General features: G+C 37.3%; 1 protein-coding gene across 2 annotated transcripts in view; it reads right to left on the bottom strand.

The window, feature by feature from the left end:
* RASA3 (RAS p21 protein activator 3) overlaps positions 1–18,985 on the bottom strand; it is a 580,390-nt gene extending 561,405 nt beyond the window's left edge. For both annotated transcript variants that reach the window (XM_053707675.1, XM_053707676.1), the window contains exon 1: positions 18,777–18,985. In XM_053707675.1, the coding sequence (XP_053563650.1) occupies positions 18,777–18,831 (55 nt within the window). In that variant the 5' untranslated portion in view covers positions 18,832–18,985. The remainder of the gene's footprint in view (positions 1–18,776) is intronic.
* Between the last annotated feature and the right edge of the window lie 1,535 nt (positions 18,986–20,520).

Here is a 20,520-nt window from a genome sequence, read left to right as displayed (position 1 = left end):
GCGCAAAGCCAGAGAGAACTAAGCGATTTAAAAAGGTCATATCGCCATAATGAAAACCCCTATATTAGCAATGAGAATAATACAGATAATGCTAACTCCTTTAGCGAACGCGTCAGGGACGAGGTACGAAAATATATAGAACAACATAGACAAATGACCCCTAACGGGTCAGAAGTAGATTTCCCAAATAGACAATCCCCTCAGGATGTAAATCCAGAGGACAGCTGTAGCGCAGCTGATGCGGGGGAGGGAAACTCTAACAGAGAATCCCAAAATAAGTCTGATAAAGTCTATGATTCCCATAAAATAATCACCTTCGTACAACGCGCAGTACCTATATTCTCCAATAAGGGAACAACATCTGTAATTGATCATTTACAGGCTTTTGAAAATGCGTTAGCTATAATGAATGTTACAAGTGAGAAATTGAAAATTGAATTTCTGCCTTGGGTATTTGACAGTAAGCATCACAAATTCTTTGCTTCACTAAAGGATATGAATATTCATTCCTGGAATGGGGTAAAACAACAATGCAGAAAAGAATTCGGGCAATATCGCACTAAAACTGCCGCGAAAATAGCGGTATATGGTTTAAAGTGTCGTGCGAATCAGAGTCCAGTCGAATTCCTTTCTGTATTGAAAAATGCGTACAGTATGGCTGAAGATAATCCCAGATTTGATGGCTCAGAATTTGTAAATTTATTTTTTGAAGCATTGCCTACACCCATCAAAATCAACTTAGCTAGAGATTTTGATGAGGACTGCTCATTGGAATGGCTGATCAAAGAGAGTACGAAGTTATACTCTATTCAGCAGTCCAGTGAGCAGGGGGTTAAAAAGGAGTCAAAACCCAAAATTGTGGCAGAAACTAGGGTGTCACCTAGCCCCCTCAATTTGGAGTCTAACAAGAGGACTTATGCAGAGGTGGCCAGTCAAAACAGGCCATCTCCACAGAGGTTTAATTCTGCCCCTCCCCCTACACAGGTTGAGGCGCAGGGAGACTATAACCAAAGTGGGGGACATAATCAGGTGAATAATTACTCACAAAGAGAATACTCACCAAATAATTGGTATCCGCGCAAGGGTAGATACAATAGACGGCGAAGATATTCTCAGGGTAACCAGACACCCCAGGTATATAATGCTTCCCAAAATATTAATACTGAACAAGCTGAACCCCAGGGGCAACCACGCCAGAATAGAAATAGTGGCCCTGATTCTGAGGGAACCCAATGGTCCAGGAATCAGTACAATGGGGCACCAAGAGATAGGCCCAGGGGTAGAGGTAACTTGTACAATCAGGTAGATATGCTGTTTACCCAATTAAATCGGTTGAGCGAACAAATCGCTAATATGAGTCAAAAATCTACGGCTCAGCAACCGAACAATACTTTTTTAGGGGTACAGCCAGTGGTCAGCAGTGGACCACAGGCACAGTCATAAATACTGCAGTATCACCTGAAGGGGAGGGGAGAGATATACAAAATGTAGTAATAAATATCAATGATACTAATCATGTTATCTCCCCACAGACCGGAAACGGACAAATTAGCTGTGACAATGAGCGACATCAGCCGGAAAAAGTTAACAAATCTCTTCCTTTGCAGCTCTCTCTTAACCTTGTTTCCACAGATGCAGTACAAAAGAATCCAGCCGACCCTGTCATAGAGGAAACAGGTAGGTATGAAGCTTCTTCTGCATCGGAAAGCATGGCAAACTCAGGTAATACGTGGCGAAGCCCACAAATGTATGAGAATGCAAATTTTATGTGTGAAATGATAGAAACTGCAGGAAGATATTATGTACTAGTTGAGCTGCAAGATTCAGTCTCCAACCCTATCAGGGGATTAATTGACACTGGGTCACAGGCAACTATCTTATCCCACAGATACTACACACAGCTAAATGAGCTAACACCCCACAAACCTAAAATAAAAGAATTTGACGGTTCTCTAATAGGTGTTGGGGGTGACTCCCTAAAAGTTTACGGTACTGCCTGGTTAAAATTTAAATTGGGGAACAGGGTCATAAGACACCCTGTCATTATAGTGGATCTGCCAACTGATCGTTTAATTATTGGTAGTGATCTCCTGAAACGATTAAGCACCATAATTGATTGCATAAATAATGTAATTTGGTCGCAAGTTAAACGGCCTATCAATTATGAAAAATCTGGTATATCTCACGCCCGACATAGCTGTCACGTGGTGGAAGAGAAACCAGATGCTGTGGAGATTCATTTCAGGAATAACTCTGCACCTGAAATCACTATTCTACAAATAGACGATCAGACTCCTTTTAGTGGCTCTGATGGTAATACTTTTAAAATTTCGCCTGGAAAGATAGCGAATATTTCCCTAGATGGCGATGTATTAACCATATCACTCCACAAGGGGGATCATAAAATCCCTAAGGGGGGAGGCCACACTCAATACCTCACAGGGATTGAGAGAGTTAAAGAGGATCTATTTATCCCTATACAAGTGCATGACCTTGGTAAAACCGAGTATGCTAAAATAAACTTAAAACAGGAAGCTAGCTATATAAGCGAAGGTTTATTAGCGCAGATAGCTGAACCTAAAGTGATTAAATATCTTTCTCCCCAAGACCACAGTGTCAGCAACCTGGATGACAGGTCTGAAAGCTATAACATCACCGCTAAGTGCTTATTATCTATCTCTATAGGAAATAAGTCAGTGAAGCACCTGTTTTTAGTTTTAAATACTCCCCATAATCAAATATACATTGGCAATGATATCTTACATAGATATGCCATACAAATAGATTTGATTAATTCTTGCCTCTGGAGCAGGTTAAAGGGGGACCCTGAAGTATTTCAGGATGAAAATGCAGCCCTGAAATCAAACCAGCAATTGCCATATGCTGTGAATATGCAGGTATCTAGCGATGTCATAATTCCTGCTGGGGCTGATAAATTTCTTTTACCCTTACAGGTAAAGAGAGGTCAAAAATTAAAAACTTCTGAAACACTGATTTGCCTCTCCCATAGAATACAAAATCTGGGTGTCTCGGTAACCTACACTCCTATGGTGAATATTGGAACTGTTCCAATAAATATTATTGTGCATAACATGACCCCACAGGATATAACATTATCCAAGGGAACTACCATAGGATATGCACTGGAATCAAGTTATTACACTTTTGGATTCCAGAATAATGTAATTGGGCTAATACCTGAAGGATACCTAACTGAAGAACAATTAATAGAACAATCCTTTGCATCTATGCCAGAGGGTCTATTTAATATTCAGTCTATTTATCCCTTCAGCTCAGAGGAAGGCATCTGTAAAATTGAAGAAGCCTCTCTAGTGTTTGATCAGCCAATCAAACAGCAAGATTACCCCAATACCCAGAGTCATGGGAGCAATGTAAATTATAATCAAGGGGATCTCACCTCTAGACTGGAAGAAGCCTATGAAATAGGACAGCCTGAAATCTTTCCAGGATTTCAGCAAATAGTCGAAGAGCAAATATCCTTAGCTAATGGCTGTTCCAGCGATGATGAACGCCAACAGCTGCGAGAACTCCTGATGGAGTACAAGGATATTTTTGCTAAGGATTCTTATGACTGTGGTACTACAGACTTGCACATTGCAAGAATACAAACAGATCCCGATGCACCACCTGTATTTGTCAAACAATACAGACTTCCCTTAGCCTCATATGATTCTCTTGCAGAGATCATAAGGAATTTGGAAGAAAGAGGTATTATCAGACAGGTGCACAGCTCTTATAATAATCCTATTCTAGGTGTCCTTAAGCCCAATGGACAATGGCGTTTGTGTGCTGACTTAAGACAGCTAAACAAACGAGTATACATGTCTGGCTGGCCTGTACCATACATTGACCAGTGCCTAGCACAAATGCAAGGATCCAAAATATTCACTGCCATTGATTGTGCACAGGGATATTGGACCATAAAGGTACATGAAGAGGACCAATATAAGCTAGCATTCTCCTTCCAAAAGGTCCAATATGCATTCCAGAGACTTCCATTTGGATACATAAATTCTGGACATGAATTTGCTGTATTCATGCATAAGGCTATGCCTGACGCACTGGAAAGGGGGACCTTATCTTATGTTGATGATGTTTTAATCAAAAGCACAGACTTTGAAAAACACATCACAGAACTTAAACATGTCCTCAGCCAACTTAAAAGAGCAGGTGTCAAATTATCCCTGCAAAAAGCTCAATGGTGCCGCACTCGTGTAAACTTCTTGGGACATGAAGTTACCTCTGATGGATTAAATCCCCAGAAGAAAAAGGTGGAAGCTATAGTGAATTCTAAAAACCCAACTAACTTAAAGGAATTGAGATCATTCCTGGGTATGACGAATTATTCTCGCAAATTCATTGATAATTATGCGGAATTAGCTAAACCACTACTACTTCTTCTAAAGAAGGATGTGAAATGGCACTGGAGTGAGTCTCAAGAGACAGCCATCAGAGAGCTGAAGAGAAAACTCACTCAAGCACCTTGCTTAGCGTACCCTGAAGGTGGTAAACCTTTCTACTTAGAAACAGGGTACACAGATGTAAGCATGAGTGCTGTGTTATACCAAAAGCATGATAATTTGAACAAAGCCATTGCTTATGCGAGCAAAAATCTATCCCCAGTAGAAATAAAGTTTAACGATTGCGAAAAAGCCCTCTTATCTACTGTATGGGCTCTACAAAATTTCCGCAGCTATATACAGGGCGAGAAAATTATTGTAGAAACGGCCCACCAGCCTTTGCTATATTTGCAAAGTGAGAGAATAAGAGATGGGAATTTGTCTAATAGCCGCATAACAGCGTGGACTCTTTCCTTGCAAGGCTGGCCATTAGAAATTCGCTACAAGGAGAATAAAAAGAATCCAGTCGCACAAGGACTTGCTGAGCTCCACGACTGTACTGATAGAGATCCTGGGGAAGAATTATCAGAAGATGATTTTCTGGAGGAACAATTGCTTTCCCCATATAAAATGTACAATGAGGACCATTGCCAAACACTACCTTGGGTGTATGTTTATGGTTGTTCTTACCATGCCACTATTGATAATGAGCGCAGATTAGTTGCTGGCATTGGTATAACTGGGGCAAATGGATTCCCAAATTTATCTATAGGTTTCAACATTGGACCAAGATCCAGTCAAGTTGCTGAACTAACTGCTGTTTTCAAAACCATTGAAATGGCTATTGAACATGGTATTCATAAATTTGTGATCATAACTGACTCAAATTATGTGCGTGACAGTTTTGTTGAATACCTGCCAACTTGGAAAAGAAATGGCATGCAGAAAAGCAATAACAAACCAGTCAAGCATGGCAAATTGTTCTGCGAGATTGATAATCTGGTAGTATCCAATGATTTAACCATACACTGGAAAAAGACCAAGGGTCATTCCAGAGTTTTAGGTCCTGATAAGGAAGGCAATGACCTTGCGGATTCATTAGCCAAACAAGGAGCCATAACTGGAGAACTCCTTAATATTGACCATTTAATGGGTGCAATTCAGGTAGAAGCCATTACCAGAAACCAGGCAAAACAACAGAGTGAGCCTAATTTGGTACAATGGAGTCAGGATTCTCCTAGTGAGGACCTGATCACTAGTCAAAAAGAAGACCCCATTGTAGGCATCTTCTATAAACACATAGAAGATCCTGAAAGCAACCCCATCTCAAAAGATGATTGCATTGGCAAAGAAGATCTTAGAATCTTAATGAAATCTAGATCACAATTCAAGTTACAGGATGGTTTGGTAATTAGAACCTCCAAAACTGGCATCCAGCAGTGGGTAGTACCCACCAAGTTCAGAGGTCTAATGCTTCAACATGCCCATGATGCTCCCACATCTGGACATCGCGGTGCCAAACTCACGTATGAAATATTGCGTGATTATGCTTTTTGGCCACACATGTTGAAAGACGTTCAAACCTACTGTCAAGGGTGTTTAATCTGCCCACAGTTCCAACCCACTGCACCAATGCATAGAGCGCCATTGCAGAAAAGGGGGATGGTAATGCCATGGTCAGATATACAAATTGATTTTATTGGTCCAGTAACAAGGTCATCAAGAGGTAACAAATACATGTTAACAGTGACATGCCTGTTCACTAAATGGGTAGAGTGCATTAGTGCACCTAACAATAGTGCTGAAACATGTGCAGCATTGCTCATCAACCATGTATTTTCCAGATTTGGTTTGCCCCAAAGAATCGAATCAGATCGGGGGACCCACTTCACTAGCGAAGTGATGACAAAAATGTGGAAAATACTAGGGGTTAAAAGAAAGCTCCATATTGCTTATAGAGCTGCCTCAAGTGGTGGTGTAGAGCGTTACAACCAGTCTATTGTTAAAATCCTCAAAAAGTTTGTGAGTGAAACAGGTAAAGACTGGGATGTAAAACTACCTCTAGTCTTAATGGCATTAAGAGCAACTCCAAGTAGTGCTACCAAGATGTCACCTTTTGAACTGATGACTGGTAGAAGAATGGTTCTACCTCAGCATCTGCTGTACCGTACATCAGACCAAAATTTGATAAACGCTGCCAATACACATCAATATGTGGAAAACCTAAGGAAACACCTGCAACATGCCTTTGCATTTGCTCAAAGGAATTTAGAAAGAGCCGCAACTGCCACTAAAACCTATTATGATCTCAAAACATCCAAAAAGGAATATGAAATAAATGATAAAGTTTATCTTTATAACTTTGGAAGAGATCAGGTTAGGGAGAAGAAATTTCTTCCCTCATGGAAAGGTCCTTTTGTCATTACTGACAAAATATCTCCAGTGGCCTATAAAATACGGATCCCCAAAAATGAAGGTTTCATAAATAAATGGGTCCATATCAATCAATTGCGAGCGTGTCATCCCAGATCCCAACTACAAGTCATAGAGGGAAAATGAAGTGTCCTATCCCCAAATGAACTAGAGACATACTATAGTTTAAAGATGCCTAACTGATAAACATGAAGGTTCAAAATTGACAGACTATCTACATAGAAGACTGTCCATGATGTGTACGGTCAACATCCTCACCAAATACCACTAACCTTGATCCAATTCAAATACATGTGTCCTACATATTTTTGAATTGGAAAGGGGGATTTATGTCAAGGTATTTGAAATATTATTAAATAATATATAGAAATATATTTAACTTTATCTAATAAATCTGTGGATGTGAACATGGTCTGTAGGACAAAGGATTAGATCTCCCCCACTCCAATTGCACAGGAGACATTCTTGGCTGAAAGGAGAACAAAGGATTATCTCTGGCAGATCTCACACACTCAATATGTTAAATTATGCAATTGTATAATTTAGCAAGGAACTAAAATATAACAGTTTCAGGATACAGGCAAATATATGGAGACGAAATGTCTGAATTACCCTTTTGGAACTGATCAAAATCATGGAGAGGCAGCTTTTATGCACATGGTGTTAATTTTTAAATCCACATCTGCACTGCTGGCTAAACAGGAAATATGCTGCATTAAGACTTTTACAACTACTCGTGGATTGACCCCATGTGGTGAGTATGAGACAAAAAGTCTGGCATCTGAAGTTACTGAAAAGTTAGAATGTTAGGATAATACAGTGAAGGCCCATGACTTACATTATGATTTCAAAACAACTGTATATATTTTAATGGATATGAGATGTATATATATATATATATATATATATATATATATATATATATATATATATATATATATATATGTGTGTATATATATGTGTATGTTTTGAAAGCATGAATATCTTAGCCTCTGTGTGTTTAAGAACATGAATAGATGTTTATGGACCTGAAGAGAAGTGATTATTAACATTTATTTTTATTTCAGATCTACATAGACAGGATTCACTTGGAATACAGTACAATACTGAATTAAAAATAAGCTATTATTCACATATAAATGCCAGGATACCGATAACATTGTAATGCATTTTAAACTAATAATTAGCAGTATTAAATTACCTAAATAAAATAAAATGTTAATAATATAACATATTTGGTATCAGAATAATCAGAAAAAAATAACCTAATATTAACCATCTGTAATTGGGGTTATATATGATTAATGCAGAGAGTGTAATCTGATTAAATAACCATTTTATGAAAAAAAAAAAAATTAACTTGCTTAAAAATGTCAGAAATGCTGTATTGTATTGCTATGTTGTACTGTATGCTGCCACCTGGTTTTATGTTGCGAGAACTACAGCCAGAAGGTTCTTTCTGGCTGTTAAAAATGAAATTTCCAAGGGCCAATCCGATTTAGACTTCCCAGATAACCAATGGGAAGGTCAGCTCCCGCAGGGCCACCCACAATTTACCAGTGATGGGAAAACCAAATAAAAAGTGAATGCAATGGAGAGAAAGGGACAGATTTTCTGCTGAAGCTAAAACTTGTAACTGGTTCCTGCTGGACGCGAGATACCACTTTACTTGAGCAAAGCTAATCTACCCTTCTCATTGATTGCGATATACACTTATTGGTGATCTGAGGTAAAATAATTCCTACCAAGAAATATTGGATATCGACTGCTTTTTACTTTGGTAACGTATTCAAGGTTTTGTAAGATAAGTTATATGCATAGTCAATTTGTACTTAATAGATTTAAAGAAACAGTGTGTTTTAATTAGCATTTCACAGCCTATATATATATTGTTTAAATCTGCGTCTGATTGACCAAGTAACTCAGCTATGCAAGTTCTGATATTGTCAGTTAATTTTGTATTAGGATAAATTGCAGTTAAATAGCAGAATATATATTATCCTATTGTTTTATAAACACTGTTTAGAATTGTATTGCTTGGATGTTAAAGGTTTTTAGTCCCATTGTGTTAAATAAATAAAAGGCTGAATTGTGAAGGTATATTTTTCTGGGTTTTGTAAGAAGGATAGCATATCTTAAGAGTTGGTTTTAACGCATATAAACTTTTATTTAGTTTCCTTTTACTGCAAATATAGTTCAATATGTTTATGGATATTAACTAAATAAAAGAATTCAGATATTTATATTAATTGTATGGTCTAGTAGGTGCATGGTTGATAAGGGTTTCTATTTCTTTGTATTGTGTTTATAACCCTGCCATAAACTTATATATATTATTTGGATAGCACTACTAAGATTTTCATAAATATACTGACATATTGGAGAGGAGAACGCCCTTAATCCTGTGACAGACAGAACTAAGAAAGTAGGGGGATAGTAAGGTGCTTTTATGATGGTAATGGAATAAGTGGCCAAACATGTCAATCCCTCCTTACAAGGGATTTATCTAGTAATACATACAAACGTATCCCTATTAAAACACAGGTTAAAGGCAACCTACAACTCAAACAAACAAATTGCACTATATTGAGCACATTTTATTATTATCTGCAAACTATTTTAACCAACAATTCAAAAGTTCTCATTGGTGAACTCCAACCCTTATTCTCTGTAAAGCTCTAAACACACTAAATGTATCACATCTCTAACATCCCAAATTTGCTTAAAGGGACACTAAACCCACATTTTTTCTTTAATGATTTAGATCGAGCATGCAATTTTAAGCAACTTTCTAAATGTACTCCTATTATCATTTTTTCTTCTTTCTCTTGCTGTCTTCATTTAAAAAGCAGAAATGCAAAGCTTAAGTGCCGGCCCATTTTTGTTTCAGAACCAAGGTTATGCTTGCTTATTGGTTTGCTAAATGTAGCCACCAATAAGCAAGCACTATCCAGGGTGCTGAACCTAAAATGGGCTTTAAATTCCTGCTTTTTAAATAAAGATAGCAAGAGAATGAAGAAAAATTCGATAGTAGGAGTAAAATAAACAGTTGCTTAAAATTGCATGGCCTATCTGAATCATGAAAGAAAAAAAATTTGGGTTTAGTATCCCTTTAAAGGGGCATAAAATAAAAATTAAAAAAAAAAAAAAAAAAAAAAAAAATTGTATTCAGACTGAAGACACGGTTTAAAAAAAAATCCAATTTACTTCTATTATCACATTTTCTTTGTTCTCTTGGTATGCTCTGTTGAAGAGCATACTTAGGTAGGTAGTGTGCACGTTTCTGGAGCACTATACGGCAGCAAACACTGCTGCCATCTAGTCTCTTACATAGATAAAACATAGTTAAAAAGGTATTTTTGACAAACTGCTGCCATATAGTGCCAGGCACAAGAATGCTCCTGAGCCTTCCTACCTTAAAGTGAAGGTAAACTCACCCTAATTTCGATCTAGTATAACATTCTTTTTTTAAACTAAGTAGGAGTTTCATTCATCAATTGTTATATATGTGTGTATATATTAAGTTCTCGCCGTTATAAACTATGCCTAAACTATCCACTAATTCAGCTCGTCTATTTTTTTTTATTTTCTGTGTATGTCACGTTTTTACCCCAACCAATTGAAACTCTGCCCGTTAGGCGGCCGTCACTCGATATCATCCGCCCCTTGTTTTATATGCGCATGCGTAATTTATTTAGATTCAGAATTAATGCCAAGAGAGCACCCGTTTGATTTCACGCATGCGCAGTAGAAAATATTGCCCGGCGATTATGCGCATTGAAAAGCAGTATCGCGATTTGCGCATGCGCATTGCAATCTGAGATTGTGAACGCGCCTTTGTGACATATAGAGAGCGGGTGGGACCGCTGAAGACGTCACACAACAAAGAAGGAGGAAGTAGGGATGGGGAGGAGTCGGGTTCCAAACGGTAGGGAATTAGTAATGTATTTTTTATTAAAACTATGGCAGCAATATTTAAACAAAGTTAGCGACTACATGCATGAGAAAATGATAAATGGGAGGTTGTTTTCAAGAAAGAAAAACTTTACCTTCACTTTAATTTCAATAAAGGATACCAAGAGAATGAAGTACATTTGATAGAAGAAGTGAATTCAAATCTTTTTTTTAATCATAAAACACTTGGAATTTCATGTCCCTTAAAGAATTACAGCCATTATAAAATGTTAACCATTAAAAAAAAAATTAAACTTTCATGATTTAGATTTTTAAAGAGACTTTCCAATTTACTTCTATGGTCAAATTGTGTACACTCTTTTATATGCACACTTTGTGGCACCAGCTGCTACTAAGCATGTGCAAGAGTTCACAGAGTATATGAGTCTGGGATTGGCTGATGGCTGTCACATGATACATGCTTCACTCAGATTTCTCTCTCATTTCCACAAAGTTTTTCACTGGATTTCCTAATGCACTAGAGAATTTTAGTATTGCACTACTGCATGTCTATAGGAGTAGAACTGCTGAACTTGGATTAAACACATAGCTAAAGTCCTTCAGAGCAGCAATGCACTTCCACTCCTGAGCTGGACACAAGCTGGTAATTGGCAGCTTCTCATCACCACCAGCCTTAAAGGGACAGGAAACCCACATTTGTTCTTTCATGATTTAGATAGAACATGCAACTTTAAACAACTTTCCAGTTTACTTCTGTTATCAAATGTCCTTCATTCTCTTGGTATCATTTGTTGAAAGAGCAGCAATGCTTTACTGGTTTCCAGCTGAACACATGGGTGAGCCAATGACAATCGCATATATATATATATATATATATATATATATATATATATATATATATATATATATATATATATATATATATATATATATATATAAACCTTTCAGCAAAGGATAAAAAGAGAAGGAAGCAAATTAAATAATAGAAGTAAATAGGAAAGTGGTTTAAAATGTTATGTTCTGTCTAAATCATGAATGTCCAATTATGACTTTGCTGTCCCTTTTAATTCCCTCCAACACAGCAAGGTGCTGTAATACCCCAGTGTACCCAGAAACTCTAGTAGTAATTGGTTAGACAGAGGGACTGTGATGCGCAGAAAATCTTGAATTGCATGTCTGCTATTAATAGAAAATAAAAGGAAAAGACCATGGAACTATTAACGCAGTTTTTAAGAAAGTGTCCTGAATCATTTTGTAAGGGGAAAAAACTAAACTAATTTACTAAATTGTTTTCACTTGACACAGAAATAAGAAAGATAAATGTGTGTGCGTCACAACATAAAATGCTTCCTCTGTTTTATCTGAAGACCATGAGTGTGAGCTCATACAAGCAAAACAAAAAAAATAAAAGCCTCCTGAAAGCCAGGATTTTAATCATATTCTACTATGATCTAGACTGAAATATCACTATCAGTCAGGTATTTAAAAAAAAAATGAATATGACTATATTTGAAAAGATGATTCGGTTTGTGACATCCCTGAGAGCAGGCACAAATCAGGGGAATGCAAGTTAAACTCTGATGTAGCAGAAACACTGAAATTACAACCAGTCTGTACCTTTAAAGATAGGAAAAAGCGTAAAGTAACATGAAACTCACAATTGTTCCTTTCATGATGCAGATAGAGCACTGGTTTTCAAACCTGACCTCAGGAATCCCTAACAGGCCACATTTTGAGGATATCTGAACTGTATGTAGCACAGGTGAAATAATCAGCTGATTAGTAAACATAGTTATTTTACCGGCTCTCATCCAAGGTAATCCTGAAAGCCTGACCTGTTGGGGAGGCCTGAGGAAAGGTTTGAAAGCCAGTGAGATAGTGCATACCATTTTTAACTTTCTAAATTTAATTATATTATCATATTTGTTTCATTCTCTTAAAATCCTTTGTAGCAACAATGCACTATGGGAGCTAACTGAACACATCAAGTAAGCCAATGACAAGTGAAATAAAGGTATATCCATGAATCACCAGCTAGCTCCCAGTAGTGCATTGCTGCTCCTACTACCTAGGTATGCTCTTCAACATTGGATATCAGAGAATGAAGCAGTCGAACAAAGTCATATAGGTGTGGTGGTCAAGTGTAAACTAAGAAGCTACAAGTAATATTGTATTAACCATAAGGAAATAAAATCCAAATGACATACACAATCCATCCAGTGCGCCTCTGGTTGTCTCAAGCTGTTTATTTTAAAGAAGCAAAAAACTGAAATAATCTCTAAAAGCAACAACTAAATAGTGTAATGAAGGCAGAGTATTAGTTCCTCTTTAAATTCTAGCACATTGTTTCCCCTACTTTGACTACAAAACGTAAATCAGGAAATAATTTAGTTATCCTGCATACTTATAGACCCAAGCAGACCATTAATATGTTAAACGTTAACCATGGCTTGAATGTCGTGCCAAACTGAACCATGTGCAATCAAACCAGATAAATATGAAATACATTTCAGTGTTGTTTCTCAGGAACTATAACTTCCTGACTATCGGTTCATTTTCTGTTTTGTTACTCCACCCTTGCAGCCTCAGAGCAAAACCATTAGAAGTGTTACACCAGTGACATGTGTCTTTGTTTATTTTGTGATAGTGCGCCCCTATCTCTTTCCAAGTATGGGGCCACCTTGTAAAGCAAGCTGTGTTTCAAATGGGGGAGAAAGAGAAGCAGAAGGAGTTAAAAATCAAATCATAAAATGTTTTTATTTATGGACATCCAAAGATATTTTTCCGTGGGGAGAAAACATATACAACAAACAACTCTCTCCTTCTGCACATCATTTTAAATCATTTTAGTTCACTGGCATCAAGAGTGAATCAAGGGTCTTACAGCCACACCGATTGATAAGAATAATGCAATGAGACCATATGCAACAAGGATGTGCCCTTTATATGAACCACAGTAACCAGAGGAGTTTAGAAATAGAACACTATACTTAACCCATTCCTATAACTGAGCTCTGAAACAAACTGAACTATTTATTTAAAGTGACACTGCATAAATCATTTCACAAAAAGTGCTCCTGGCTTGCTAAACCAACCAATCAAAATTGAATAAAAATATATAAATTTGTGCAGAATGACTTTGAAGTGGGTAGCAGTGCGGCTAATGCATGTTCAGTTGTGCACATGCTAACGTCACTGTTTTGCTATGCAAGCGTGTGTGCATTCTGACAGATGTCACAGCTGATGTCAGTTCATAAGGATGATGCACCACTAACTTCACAGCAACACACTACAAAAAAAGTAGTGTGAAATTATGAGCTGCTTATGTCAAAGATTAATCATTTTATCATATTGAAAAACTTTGCAATTTTCTACGGATGTTAAAAAAAATGCTGGTCATATTCAATAATGCTGTTGTCATTGAGCACAGGAACTAATTATGTGTCCATTTAACATTAAACTTGTTTAATATTTATTATATAAATGAGTTCATCTTCTGTGTGCAGAAGAAGCTTTTAAACTCTGAATAGGATTTAGGGTCCTAAATCAAATTAGCTTATATGTTACTTACTGCAACATAGGGGACAGTCTCTTCAGCAATCAATGAGAAGGGGAAACCCCCCCAGTAGTGTTGCATAATCAACAAGTGCATAACAAAAAGACAATGCAATAAGAACTTAAAGATTTTTTTTCTGACAAATTTCAAAATTTTCTTTAATTTCCCGGCCCCTTGTGTAATGTGTCAGCCATCAGCCAGTCACAGACACATATATGTATACACTGTGAACTAATAAAACATGCTCCGTAGGAGCAGGTGCCTCAGAACGTGTGCATATAAAAAGACTGAACACAATATGATAATCAAAGTAATTTGAGAAGTATCTTTAAATTGCTTGATCTATCTGAATTAAGTTTAACTTTCACTTTTGACTCTGTTAACTGAACAGCATATCCAACTACAACCAACATTCATATGAAAGAGGCACCAAAATTCACTTGCTCTTTTTAACTAATTGGATTTAGAATTATAGAAACCATTAAACAAAAACAAAAAAAACACAAAAAACAAGTTTACTGAACATTTCCTAAATAATAAAACATAGTGCAGTAACTGAGGAATCAATATATACAATGGATTACTTGATTTTAAAAAAAAAGATACATAAGAAAAAAAATATACTAACTATAAATAATAAATATCAACAAAATGATTTACAAGCACATAAAAACAAATTAAGCTTAGAGGAGGGTTATCGTTTAAATGGATTGTAGAGGTTGATATAGTCAATGGGGAAATATAAATCAGGAGTCAGTGTAGGTAGCAACACATTGCTCTTATCCATCTAACTACTTAAAGGGGCAGTCTACACCTTAGTCATCTTAAAGTCTTACCTTAGATTAAACTGCAAATATCTTCCTGCACCCTTTCTATATCATTCAGCAGGAACAGTAAAAAAATATTTTAAAATTAATATTGTTTCTGGTCAGTTTGAAATGGCTGCCAAGCTCTGCCCACTGATGATATCACGATCTGGGCTGCATCTAGGCACTCTGCTGAATAGTGCTGACAGTCTGTTGAATCCAACTAGTGAACCTTTTGTGATTGGATGTCATATGCAGCCCAGATCATGATGATATCATCAGTGGGCTGAGCTTGGCAGCCATTTCAAAGTGGCCAGAAACAATATTCATTAAAATAACTTTTTCACCATTCCTGTTGCATGACAGAAAAGGTGCAGAAAGCTATTTGAGGCTTAATCTAAAAGGTAAAACTTTAAGATGACCAAGGTGTAGACTGTCCCTTTAAAAGGTCAAGATTTTTTTTTTTTATTTTTTTTTTAGGGACTAGAAAGTGAATATGAAACAACTTTCTTATACATTGGTTTTGTTCTCTTGGTTCCCTTTGTTGAGAAACATACGTAGGCAGGCTGAGGAACAGCAGTGCACTACTGGGAGCTAGCTGCTCCTTAGTAGCTGCACATATATATATCTTGTCATTGGCTCAACCAATTGCTGCTCCTTCAATAACGTATACCAAGCAATGAAACAAATTTGATAATAGAAGTTGCAAAGTTGTATAAAATGGTATGCTCTACTTGAAATATGGAAGACAATTGTTGGGTTTAATGTCCCTTTAAACCTTTGTTTTTGGTAATGGTGTTCACATTTTAAAAAAAAGGTATGCACTTTTGTAAATGTAACCGACAAAATAATAGTATAAAAAATAAATACAAAAAAGCATAAAAATACAATATCCAAATACATGTGCTGCAAATCTAATAATGTCAGTGAAGAACCATAAATGTGACTGTTTTGTGGTCTGTCTCTCAGGCACTCCACCTTAAAAAAAAACTCAGATTTCACACTTGATAGAAAACCACAACCACTCTCAGTTATTTTCATATCTGTGCATAAGAAATTATCTCACACTGACAAAATGTCACAAACGAGGAAACACGTGAGTATTATCTATTCAATTATTATCACTCAAGAATGCTTTCTAACAGCAAAGACGTAGAAAATATGAATTATAAAGTAAATAAGAAATTTGTCATTTGTTGACAAACTTTTGAATCTTTAGTTACTAGAATTATCCATATGATGTATGTGGAACTCTCAAAACAAGAGGCCTAGTTATTTTTAACCAACATAAAACAGAAATGAATATGCTGTGCAGACAAAGAATACAATGATAGCTGTTGTCTGTTAACCTTTTAATTGTCAGAAAGGGCTGCAATGCATTGCACAGTGAGTCTGACAGCCCAGAGTTTAAAGTGACTAAAGAATATTAAAGTGAATGTAAAGTTTCATGAATGTGTCCCAGTTTTTAAAAAATACTGTTATAAACAGGGACACTTGCATTCATTAAACTTTACATTGCAGCGTTTTTTTTTTTTTAAATACTTACCTTTTTCTTTATCGAACCCAGACCAGCGATCCTCCGACCGCTTCTCCTGCTGTACTTAGCACCTCAATGACGAAACCGTCTTCCTCCAATCATGGCATGGCCTTACGAGATGGATGCTCTCGGGTGCACGCCATGATTGGAGGAAGCCAGTTGTACAGAGGAGCTGCGGGCGGAGGATCGCCGGCCCGGGTTTGCTAAAGAAAAAGGTAAGTATTTTAAAAAGAAATGCTATGAATGAAAGTGCCTCTGTTTTTAAAAATCGGCACTCATTCATGAAACTTTACATTCACTTTAAAATCAAAACTACATTGTTGTGATTCAGATATACACTTTTTATAAACTTTCCAACAATTTAGTACTTAAGACACAATAGTTTATTGGAATATGATAACAGAAGTAAATTGGAATGTTTTAAAACGGAACATTTAGACTGAGTGTTAAATTATATAATATATATATATATATATATATACATACACACATCCAATTAAAGAGTTAACCTCCAAAACACAAGTTCAGTTATAAGTAACAAGCTGACATCAGTTTGTATTCAAGACACTAAGAGCCTCTTTTACAAAGATTTTCCACTGGGATAGAATAATGAAAGCTTTGTTGCATTAAAAAGCTTTTGCTGTCCTGAGAGAGATTTTGTCAGCAGGCAATCCTTACGTACTTGGGCATCAAATACTTTATCTCACACACAATCTGACAGCAAGATCGACAGATCACCCACGCACTTAAAGCGCTAGATCAATAAAAATGCAATGCAAGTCAAAGCCAGGAAAAAAAATACACCACATATACAGAGGGGGGGGGGGAAGAACTAAAATATGATAATCAGGTACTATTTGTCTGTTAAAATTAAATCACCCGCAAACAATCAGCTGATGACACACCATATGAATTTCTGAAATGCAGGACAAATTAATGGTATCTAATCAGACATTCATCAACCAGACAGCCTGTGACAAAACAAAGTATTTAGGTGTACAATGTACATCAGATATTGAATTTGATGCATTATGTGAAATAATCGATATTACAAGTTATTAACAGATATGAGTGGATTTATTCTGTATGTGGCATCATTTAGTCCAGACATGTTTTGCACAATCAACCTTTGAATGTGCATCAAGTGGAAACTACCCATCACCACCCCCACATCATTTCATCTAAGGACAATTAGCATCAAGTTATTAGCAACAACACAGATAGAAAAGGTGCATTATTTATCTAAAATAATGTTGACATCTAGAAGGAAACCAGAATCACAAACAAGACAAGTTTGAGCTCATTACAAAGCTTTCACTGCATTCATTCAAAGTTGTGCTAGAGAGAATGTCTCTATAAGCAAAACACTTGTCCAGTTAGCAAGACTGCACATTTTAAGAGTAAGCTGACTGCCTAAGGGAGAGTGCAATTTAGAGTCAAACTAAGGGCAGAATGGCAAGCAGCATTTCTTGGCAATCTACCCATGTGCAAGCTTCCCAGGCATTGGAAATGAATAACAAATGTGAACTACTCAGGCGATCAGACTGAGACAGGGGACGGTGTGGAGGGTGCATTAATGTCCAAACACAAAAGCTTTCTGAAGACAGAACCGCAGAACTCCAGCTGAGCTTCTAGGAACATGGAAGGCGGATGCGCTAATGCTACCCTATCTGGCATCCAACGGGTTAATGTACTACAGCCCTCGCTTTATACCAGGGGATCCCAGACCTTGGTGATCCATTATCTGCGATAACAGATCAGGCAAAACAAAAACTCCCCAAGTGGTTTTCGTCTGCAGAAAGTGTTTTGGCAGCTGCAGTAACACATGAACTGTAATTGTACAGTTATAGGCAGCCGACTTAGGGCGATGAATGTATTCTCTCAGCGGTATCTCAGGCTGTTCTTTGCTTTCACCCTGAAGGAAGAAACTGCTGGTAAGGGGTATATTATTAGAATCATTTTAAAAACTAGAACCCAGAGAGACGTTAAATCATTTTAGAGGTAAAACGTTTTGCATACTAGTTTGGGAACTGTTAGCATACACTTCACCATTTACACACACAGTCGTGTCTATTGAGTGTGCACTCACAAACTTTAAGCAGTATTTGCCCAGAGACTGCCGATGTGATGCCATCTCACTCAGCAAGGGCTGCAGCGCTAACACTTACCTATCTTAATCCTCACGCTCTGGAACACCCGGATGCCTTCTTCCTCCACAGCCATTGCGCCCCTGCAGAGGACTGATCACTAGATAGGTGCACGGTGCTCGCACGGTCCTTGCGATTGCAGTACAAGCGGCGGATGCTGTTCCCAGCCCGGCAGATAGCGCTGCTTGCCAGCCTGGCTCTCCTTCTCCTCCCACAGCGCAGGACAGAGCGCCAAGCGGCTAGAGGTGTCATCCTCCAAACCCAAGCTCTACTTCGGTAGGGGTGACTGACACGCCTATCGCTTCGCTCATTGGCTCGCTGTCATTCATGCCTCTGTAATGGGAGGGTTCGGAGGGTTCGACTTGTGCTGCTATTGGAGAAGACGCGCCGACACTGGGCGTGGTTTTGTTCAGACAATGGAGTTTGATGTGAAGCCCAATTGGAAGAGGCAGTGACAGCGGCTTTTGTGGAACAGCATGAGGGACATTTAGCACCCCAAAGGCAAATGTGTTTTGGCACAGAATTTAGCTACAAACGAGGAAGTTTATGATGGAATATTTCGTGATTCTATTTAAAGAATTTTCTAATGGAGATGACTTGTTTTATAAATATTGTTATACTGTTTAATAGAAGTAAAAACATTGTAAACGAATGTCAGATGAAAAACAAAGTGACGATTGTTTTTTAATCTCATTTCTACTGACAACACATTTGTGCTTTCTTTTCATTTTCTAGCTGAAGCTCTGTGGACACGGAAGAAACACTAAAAACTCCTAATATATCTATAAATGGAGAAAAAAAGATTATCATGAATTTAGTGATAGTGGAATTACCCAAATTAGGCTTACAACACAAGGTAGTGATACAGGCATGGAAACCATGGGCATTTCCTATTAAAGAAACATTCATTTATTATTATTAGATAGTGTGTGTGCCTAAAGGTATTTTAAAACGTTAAAATTGTCTTTTTAACAGTGTAAAAAATATGCACGTAGCTTAGATGCTGTTTGAATTAGTTGTAACATAACAGGCAAATTTGGTTAAAGTGACAAAAACTATATGATATTTGTTTCACAGACTTTTCAAGGGGGGGGGGTTCACAGACCTTCATAAATGCAAAGGTATTAACAAAATTAAAACATGAGCTAATTGATTCATATTTGGTGATCAGTGCATGTATTTGAATGCCATCTTTATTATCATGACATGCAATGAACAATGGCTGTTAATTTTATACACATTTAAAATTGACAGCTTTTAAAAATTCAAACATAGCATTGAAACAGTAGTGTCCCCAGAAATTTCCTCTTGGAGTAGCATTTCCAGGAGGTGCCCCAGTGATTTGTGGGAGGGGCCTCTACAGGAGGGCGATACTGTGCATGTTACAGGCAGGGCCAGGTGTGTCATTGACAAAATTGGGTATGTTGTGGCGGGGCGGGTCGGTAGGAAAATCAGTTTTCCGAACATTTGGCTGCCATGTTAGGGCTAGTTTCTATTGAGGTGGTAAAGTTTGGAAAACTGCTGGGAAAAACATTTATCTCCATTAAAGTCAATGGATAATTTTTATGTTATCACTAGTATTCTAAATTTTACCACCTCAATGGACACTAGGCCTTATTCGGTATTTGTTTCATTTTAAACAAAACGAATACTAAATATTAGTGGAACATTTTCATTCGTTTTTGTTAAAGGAATGTAAATGTTTCTTAGCTTCAGGTGAAAAAAGTCTTCACAGAGCCCAGGGCCACGCTAATAGAAGGTTTTG

The sequence above is a fragment of the Bombina bombina genome, chromosome 3 (assembly GCF_027579735.1).
Source record: "Bombina bombina isolate aBomBom1 chromosome 3, aBomBom1.pri, whole genome shotgun sequence".
Taxonomy (NCBI): domain Eukaryota; kingdom Metazoa; phylum Chordata; class Amphibia; order Anura; family Bombinatoridae; genus Bombina; species Bombina bombina.
Note: the sequence above shows the minus strand (reverse complement) of the source record. Positions and strands in the feature narration are given on the sequence as shown.